The sequence below is a fragment of the Pocillopora damicornis genome, chromosome 2 (genome assembly GCF_964200805.1).
Source record: "Pocillopora damicornis chromosome 2, jaPocDami1.2, whole genome shotgun sequence".
Classification (NCBI taxonomy): Eukaryota; Metazoa; Cnidaria; class Anthozoa; order Scleractinia; family Pocilloporidae; genus Pocillopora; species Pocillopora damicornis.
The window spans coordinates 16,349,166-16,357,655 of NC_142671.1; the positions used below are offsets into that span (position 1 = coordinate 16,349,166).

General features: G+C 36.9%; 1 protein-coding gene across 2 annotated transcripts; it reads left to right on the top strand.

Moving 5' to 3' along the window:
• The first annotated feature begins 296 nt into the window (after positions 1-296).
• LOC113676411 (deformed epidermal autoregulatory factor 1 homolog) lies at positions 297-8,272 on the top strand. Of its 2 annotated transcripts, none has more exons than XM_089196837.1 (9): positions 297-1,673; positions 2,282-2,464; positions 3,052-3,169; positions 3,644-3,671; positions 3,899-3,960; positions 4,503-4,735; positions 5,192-5,323; positions 5,976-6,141; positions 7,156-8,272. In XM_089196837.1, the coding sequence occupies exons 1-9, from the start codon at positions 1,092-1,094 to the stop codon at positions 7,170-7,172; spliced, it is 1,521 nt and encodes a 506-aa protein (XP_089052963.1). In that variant the 5' UTR covers positions 297-1,091; the 3' UTR covers positions 7,173-8,272. The 2 variants fall into 2 exon arrangements, with proteins under 2 accessions (XP_089052963.1, XP_027048865.1); XM_027193064.2 differs by having other exon boundaries at positions 5,976-6,134.
• Positions 8,273-8,490: the final 218 nt, after the last annotated feature.

Here is an 8,490-nt window from a genome sequence, read left to right on the forward strand (position 1 = left end):
TGTATCTCAATTGCTGTGTCTACTGTGCAGACGAACGTCATCAAAGTCACAAGTTGATATTGTATCTCGTAAAAAGTAAGGTATTATGAAGTCAGTTGCGTCTCGCCTCAATTCCTTTTCCTGCTACAAAAAAGGCGGCGCTGTTCTCGGTTCCCTCAAAGCCTGTATCCCCGCTGGAGCAGAATACCGTACCCATATTTTTACCCAAGGGGACTATTTCCCAACCACTAAGGCTAATCCTTATCTCGCTCTCTTGCTCACAAATACAAAAATTAGCAATAGCTCACATAAAAAATAAAAAAAAGAGTTGACAAATTATATTTCATCGTGAAGTTACAACTCATTTCCAATTCTTAAAAAATTTCTTATTGGAAAGTTATTAATTTTTATGCCTTTTGAATCCATGTCTCTCAAAAAAAATGTTAACGATTTATTTCCTCCCCCCCACGCCTGCCGCCGCTGAAAGTCATTTCTTCAATAACTGACCCATCAGACAACCAAGAAAATGGGAGATTTTCGACGATCATTGATGTTGTTGAACTAGAAACTAAACTAGGAGGCACCCAGATAAAAGCTATAAAGTATAGCCTCAACAATTTACATTCTATGGAGTCACTGAATAGTGTTATTCCTCGGCCTTGTATCAAGTTCTTCCGAAATAAAACATTACCGATATTAGCAAGCTAATCAACAGGGAGAGCTAGGAAAAGGTTTTTCAGCAAGCTTAGAACATCATTGGAAAGTCACTGAAGTATTGAGAAACTTACCACCTCTCTTATTCCATTCACTGAAATATAAATATTGTTTCATCTGTCTTTATTAATTTGATTTTTTTTATTCGCAAATTTAACGGGAAGACTGGGAACAAGTTGTCCTTTCGTCGGCCACGAATACAAAACACCCCCAGCAGACACGTAGGGAACGAAGTTTGCTACGAGATCGAAATACCGCTAAATTCCACTTGAGAGAGCCTAAATTACCGCCTTTTCACGAAAATTAAAAGTAGGTGAGGTATTTCAATACACTTTTGAGGTTACTGAAGTTTTTCAGCGTCAAAAACGTCATCTGAATCGTTATACTAACGAGAAACAATGGACGACAACGTTGGCGTTCCGAGGACAGGCGAAGGATTATCGGTAGTGCCTTCGTTATCTGAAGTAAGCGAACAGATCGCCATCGCCGAGCACATCCCGACTGAACACGAAACTACCACAACTGCTGTCTTCCATGCAGGCGAAGAGGCTTCGAATACGAATGTCGGTGGGCATCCACAGTGTGAAGTGCAAGTGGTGAAAGTCGGGGATGGCAATGTTAGTATCAGTTTCGCTACCCCTGCTCCGGCCGTGTCACACATTCAAGCTTCTCAAGCCTCTTTACAGCCCATTCAGGAGGTCATCGCAGACAGTCCGGCGCATTCCACTCGATCATCCAGCCCAAATCTTCAAGAATCGCAAGCTGTGACAACCATTCAACAAGCAGAACAAGATGAAATATCTGGGAATCAACACGCCGACGATGGTTCACCTCTGGCGCGTCAGAAGTTCGAAACCCAGGGGAAATCTGCGTGGGATGCAGCGTTGAGTACAGAGATACTCATCGTCCGCTGTAGAAACGAAACGGCTGAGTTATTTAAGACAAAACTTGGATCAGGAGGTCGTGGAAAGTGCATTAAGGTAAAAATTAGAGCAGCACGCTCGTTTTGGACTGATTTTCTGCTTCGCAGGAACTCGGATCTTTGATCTCACACATTTCGTGCAATAAAGATGTAAAATGTTTGAGCTTCCGTTCTTACGTATTGAAGATTGTAATGGTTTACAGAACCTTTCAAATCGGCAATATCGCTTCATGGCTGTAAAATACGCAGGCACAAATTTCTTGTTATTGGTCTGTATTGTTTTTATAGTTTAAACGTTTTCCTTGCATGCTTTTGTTTTTGTTTTTGTTTTTTCATTTTGGTCTATTTGTCTTCTTCAGCTTGTTCATCCCCCTTGCAAACAACTTACGTCTCCTTTTACTGTCATATTGATGTGGGTGACCGTGGTTCGCTAGTACGTCATAGGCTTGCAAAAGTGCAGCTTATTACACAAATGCAAAGAGGAGAGAATAAAAGAAAGAAAGAGTGTTAAAGCCCAAAATAAAAACATGAATTTAGTGAGTCCTTATAGCAAATTTAATGACTGCTTAAATGAGCTAGTGGGTTGTAACAGTGATTTAGGGAAATGTTTGGTTCAAGAAACTGTTGGAAATTGTCTTTTTTTTCTCTGTGTTCTGTTACTGACAGTATCAAGACCAATGGATGACACCATCAGAGTTTGAAGCACGTTGTGGAAGGGCATCTTCAAAGGACTGGAAGCGCAGCATACGTTATGGTGGTCGAACCCTCCAGTCTTTGATTGAGGATGGAATTCTCACTCCTCATGCCATTTCCTGCACCTGTGCAACTTGTTGTGATGATGACACTCTGGTATGTTGAATGCACAGATCATTCTCGTAAATACATGTAATTATTTATTATGTATCAAAGTAAGATGTATAAATTAACGATGCGAGGAAGAATTATTGATAAAGGGATCGTGGCTACAGTTTGTTTAAATTGGAAAAGTAGACTGAAATAGGACATTAAGGCAGTGGAGGTGTGAATAATACAATATGCATGAGCACTGTTTATCCCAAATATCTGAAAATGTACATGTACACTAAGTGTGTTTACCAGAAGATTACTGTGCACTGTTTATGCAGTTGAGAAAACAGTTTTGAACTGGGTACCCATGGGAATGGAGAAGAACTCTTACCTATCAGTGTGGTATTCCAGAGTCCATTCCTAAACCTTTTATCACTTTTAGATTTCATTTGTGGTTGGTTCTCTTCCTTTCTCTAACAGTTTTTCTCTGGGTTCTCTCTTTTTCATTCCTATGCAAAACCAACTCTCCAATCTGCAAAAGTAATTGTTGTAATGAGAAACAAGAAACTGTACTCTACAAGATGTAAACATTGATTTTATTTGTGCAGTACAAAAATGAAAGGTAAAAATATCATTCTAATCTTTGTTAGGCTGGTCCAATAAGACTGTTTGTTCCATATAAACGTCGCAAGCGTGAGTCATCACAATCTGGATCACCAATTCTAAAGAAGAGTTTGTCTCTCAGTTCTGAGAACTCTCGACGAGATGGTAATTAATTAAGTTGTGCATTATAAAGTTTTTAAACATATGTAATTATACTTGTGTTTGCTCTCAGACCTGGACATTTAAAAGATTTGATGACAGAGATGCACATATTCATGTAAACACAGGAAAAAATTTTAAAGATTGCAGGTTAATGCAAATCAAAGCTAAAGCTCTAAAACCACTTTTGTACAGTTGTATGTGAAATGCAATCTTTAGTAGTGCATGGTTGCCTTCTTTTCTCTGATAAAAATAATTCTATGTTATTGCTTGTTTTTACACATTTCTTTTTTTAAGCATAGCAATTTCAAAATACAATGTGTACAGATATAAGGATAAGCTGTATGTGTACAGATTTTGATTGTGAAATGTTTTTGGAGACAATCAGCTTAGCAGTTTTATTATAGAGCAATTGTTTCATTGTTTAAGTTCGTACTTCTTTGTTATAATCATCATTCTTTTCAATATCTTTTACCATAGCCCATGGATTCATGATGCGGTCTGTTAGGTAAGAATTCTTTACACACTGGTATATTTAACATGTACCTGCTGTGTGTAGGAGTGTAAAATTTGTAGCTCACATTTGTATCTTCAGAATGAACAAATATATGTTCTGTAGCAATTTGGTAGGAAAGTGAAACATTTACAACATGTTTTATTATAAACATGAAATCGACTTGTCTTAAGTTGACAAAGGTCCATGCTAATAAATGAATGAATGTGTTTTTGTTTCAGTGTTGACTCAGCATCTGGTGCTTTTGCTACTAATGAGGATGGAACAGTCATGGACACTGGAGGTAATAAACAGACAGCACAGTTAGTATTGGCAGAAGAATGCTACCGAGGTTTTGTCTTTAATTGTTAAGTTCATAATGTCTTCAGATTTGATAGACTTCATGGAATGCATGCGTGTTCAATATATCCTGCAAATTCCAACAAGTGAAAATCCTGAAAATAGTTGAGGATTCTTTATAACCAGGCCTACACTTTGTTACTAAATGTTTCTATTTAACAGGTAGATTGCATGTTTGAATTCAAGATTTCTTTCACAACTATCATCCTTAGAAGTCAAGAGCAGATAAGCAAATTTATTTTTTATTAAAAATGAACCATGCAAGCTTATGATTTTCACTATCTATCATGTAATAGAAAGTGAGTGGAGAAGCCAATGAGTCTGAAACATTTGTGATCAAATGGTTTTAGATTTATAATAAGATCTGATAGACATTGTGGAAATAGAGATTTAACTTAGGTAGCCTCTGACTTACCAATGTAATTGTTGAATCACTCTTTTTTCCTTTAACTAACAGGTGAATGGTTTGCCACATTTTTTCTTTAGATTTATCTAGTGGTCTGGTGACAGTCAGCAGCTGTGTAACGAGTGCAGTGCCACCTCAGACTCCTGCCACTCCTCTTACACCTATGATGAGTCCTTGTCCCCCAATTATGACACAGGCAGCAGCAGTCAGACCTGAAGGGCAACAGACCATCACAGTTACTTTACCTGTTACACCTCTCCCAACAGGAGATGCAGTCGTAGATCAGAGAAGACATTGGTGGCATATTGAAGAGGTAAATAAACAGATGCATTGGAATGTACATGTAATTAATGATGTTTAACCAGGTAGCTGTTATAATTATAAAATTGTCTTACCTTACAGGTGGGGATGGTTTTTCTATTTTTAATTGTGTTGTTCAAATATTTTATTAAGTATTTAACTTACATGTTAAAATAATCATACTTCCAATGATTAGTATGGGTACAATATTTGATAAAAACTACTTGTATAGTACATATTGTACCTACCTAATGAAGATTCCCCACGTATACTGTGAATGAAATGAAAGTGAAATGCATTTCCAGTCTCATGCTGTATTTATATTAGTTATTAAAAGCTGTAGAATTGGAAATTTTTTGAGGCAGGATCTTTCATTCCATTTTGTGATATCAAAACTGCAAGTTTTCAAAGCAGAGATTAGGACATTTTATCATCATACTGAATATTACTTTAATTGTATGATTTGTAGATGGTGAACTCTTTGTTGAATACAGCTCAGCAGTTGAAGGGAATGATAGAACATGCTAAGCTGCAAGCAGAAGCATCAAAGGATGCAGCCATCACTCAGGTCAAACTTCAGGCAGAAGCAGAAAAGAAAGAGGTTGGCACAATAGGATTTCTTTTAAATCTACTACTCTACATAAAATCCTTGAAACATCTTAGTACGCTTTGCTGTTACTGTCAATATGCTGTCTGTATTTTGTGTTTGGTTAATTTTGACATAATTGCACTAGTCATAAAATCACTTTATCTAATTCAAGAACATCTCAAATAACATTTCCAGATTGTAAGAGATTCTAAATGAAACAGTTTTTGCAAAGGATTAAGATATGACTTGTGCTCTCCAATATCCTAAAACAAACATGTGGCAATAGTTTGGTATGATAAGGTACACTGTATGCACAGTGTATAGGTGCATGTGCTGGCATACATGTGGCTGTATGCACAGTGTATAGGTGCATTTGCTAGCAAGCGTGGAGCTCTACACACAGTGTATAGATGCATGTGCTGGTGTATATGTAGCTCATCATGTCTGTCTTAAAACTCTGTTGTGGAGTGATGATTCGTGTTGCAGATTTGATTGAAGAATTTGGATTTCATTTCAATTTAAACCCAAAGAAAGATTATATGTTCTAAATAATTTTATTATCTGGACATCACATTTTTCTATGTAATAGAACTACAAATTTATTTTTTCATAGTTTCATATACTTTATGTTTAGTTATTGTTAATGTGAACAACATCTTTGTAGGCCTTGGCACAAGCTCGCATGAATTCTCTGATGCAGTTTTCCCGGGCATTAAATGATGCTCGAGTGGAGAAGGAAGCTGCTATAGCACAAGCTGTGGCACAAGCAAAAGCTGAGAAAATGGAGGCTGCTGCTGATGAACGGCAGGAACAACTTATCAAGGTAACAGGCAAGACAACACATAGCTTCTTTGAATGACAATGTGTGTGATTTATTTATTTATTATACAGTATTGGTATATTTGCTTTGGTGACTATAGAGATACTTGCACTCTGATTGGTCAAGGATGCATCATATCTCATTCTAATCCCCCCATACAAGGTGGTTATAGTTGGGATGCTAAATTTAAAAATGGCTGCTTTGCATTTTGTCAATATTAGGCTGAAAGTGGTAATGCAATAGAACAAACTAAAATTCAGAAGAACACAAAAGATGCCACTCAGTTTGATATAACTCTCTTTAAAAGAATACAATGAAGTTTTTGCCACTGGAAATGAATAAACCTGTTGAATTATAGTGGAAACTGACTGCCTACTTGTATCCTAATATGAGTAATCTAAACAATTGGAACAGAATGGTATCAACAAAAAACAAATTTTCAGAATTTAAAAGCACCTGGGCAATTGTACTAAAACAATTATTTGCCTCTGGCTCAGTGATTATTGTTGAACAATCTCCTCAACTTTATATTAGGGATTATTCAACAATAGTCATTTGGCCTTTGCAAATAATTGTTTATTGATCGATTCAATAATTTGAACTGTCACTGTCACCAGTCACAGATTCACATGTTCGTGAATGTGCTACTTAAGCATAGACCACTAATTTACTGGTGAAATACCTTACATGTGATGTTTGGAGAACACAAGAAAAGTTGGTCAATCATGAACCAGACCCAAGTGATTTGCAAAATTTTCAAGTAACTTGTATATATTAAATTTATTTGAAAGTAAGAAATATGAATACAGTATTTTTAAAAGAGCCACTAATAGTTTTCCCACAGGGATGTTAGTTTTCCCACTGGGATGTTAGCACTCTTTAACACAGCATCATCCCTGTTCCTCCAAGTTACCTCTGCACTATCTCTGCTCCCCTTAGAAAGGAGGGGCTTTCTTCTTTACAGTTTTTGTCAAACAACTGTTGCCTTGATACAAATTGCTAATAGGAGTTTTTGTTTTCACAGTCCCTCAATGGTGGTGAAGGTGAAATAGCAATGGAAGAAGACCCCTCAGTTGTTGAGGAAGGAGAAAAGAATGGAGTGGAATAGAACCAGATCAAGTTGAAACTAACCTACCTTTAAACTAAACTGAGAAATGAAGAACCTCTCAGTGATACATGTGCATGTATTGTGGAATGCTTAACAGACTGAGAGTTGCTTTTGAAGCTCCAATGAAATTGCCTAAGAAGTGTCAGGAGTACTGCTGAGAGGAAGTTTCCCAGATTGGTTGATACAAGAATTATTCACCTGTGACAGCATTTCTTGATTTCATTCATCATCCAAGCATTGTGCTCATCACTTAAATTCTACTTTACATGTACCTTTGTCATTTTTTCATTAGGTTGATCTGCCCTTGACAGTCTACCTTAGGAAAAGTATGAACTACCTTTGCTTCTGCAATTTTTTCATGTAGTAGCATAGACAGTGCTGTAGTTTCTCAAGACATTTGGCAATGTCATTGAATAACACCATACAACCCTTTTACGTAGTTCTCTTTTCAATTTGAGCACTGCAAAAGAAAATGAAAGTATTCATAATGGCCAATAAAGTAAAAAGAAAACATCACAAGGAGCTTATTAGAGGAATCAATGGATAAAGTGAAGCAGAAGCAATGCAATTGGGAATAACTTTTGGACACTCAGTTGAAAACTGCTCAAATTGTTTTCTACAAAAGGTAGTGAGCTATCCAGTTATTTCTCTGGTCATTAGTGTTTTTCACCTTTTAAACAGAGATGGGGGCCAAGGGTATTTATCGTTATGTTTGAGTTCACAGTAAGGAGCAAACATGCTTCTCTCTCTCTCTTTCTTTCCCCCTGGAAAGGATAGAGAGAGAGAGAGAGTGTGCCTGGCAAGAAGCTTCACATACAGCATGACTGATTAGATTTAGACCGGGAGCCTCAGTTGTCCACTGTTGTAAATATTTGTAGCTAACTGGGTTTGAGTCCTTCCAGTTGGCTTTCTTAACTCGTGTCATTACACTGCTGAGGATAGGCAAACCATACACATTTTGTGACTGCATATACATTTATGTATGTTTGTATTTGTTGAATTTGTAAAATAATTACATTGGATCTTTATAAAATGTGTATCTTGTTGGTGGTCCTCACTTACATTGTACCAAAAAAATGCCACTCAAATGCCACTCAAATGCCACTCAAAAGCAAAACCTTCCAAATTAACTTCCTTTAGTTATCACCTCAATCAATTCCTTGATACATTTCTTGTGAATTTAGTTCTTCTTTGTCTCAAACACAAATGCATGTCTTCCCACTTCCCACCCTCTTCTTCCCCTCCCCCCTC

Bases quoted from the DNA above. Each gene is read 5' to 3' on its own strand.
- LOC113676411 (XM_027193064.2), top strand. From the start codon at position 1,092: ATGGACGACAACGTTGGCGTTCCGAGGACAGGCGAAGGATTATCGGTA. The intron at 3,170-3,643 runs GTAATTAATTAA...CTTTTACCATAG, and splicing joins TGAGAACTCTCGACGAGATG to CCCATGGATTCATGATGCGG. The intron at 3,961-4,502 runs GTAATAAACAGA...TTTTTTCTTTAG, and splicing joins AACAGTCATGGACACTGGAG to ATTTATCTAGTGGTCTGGTG.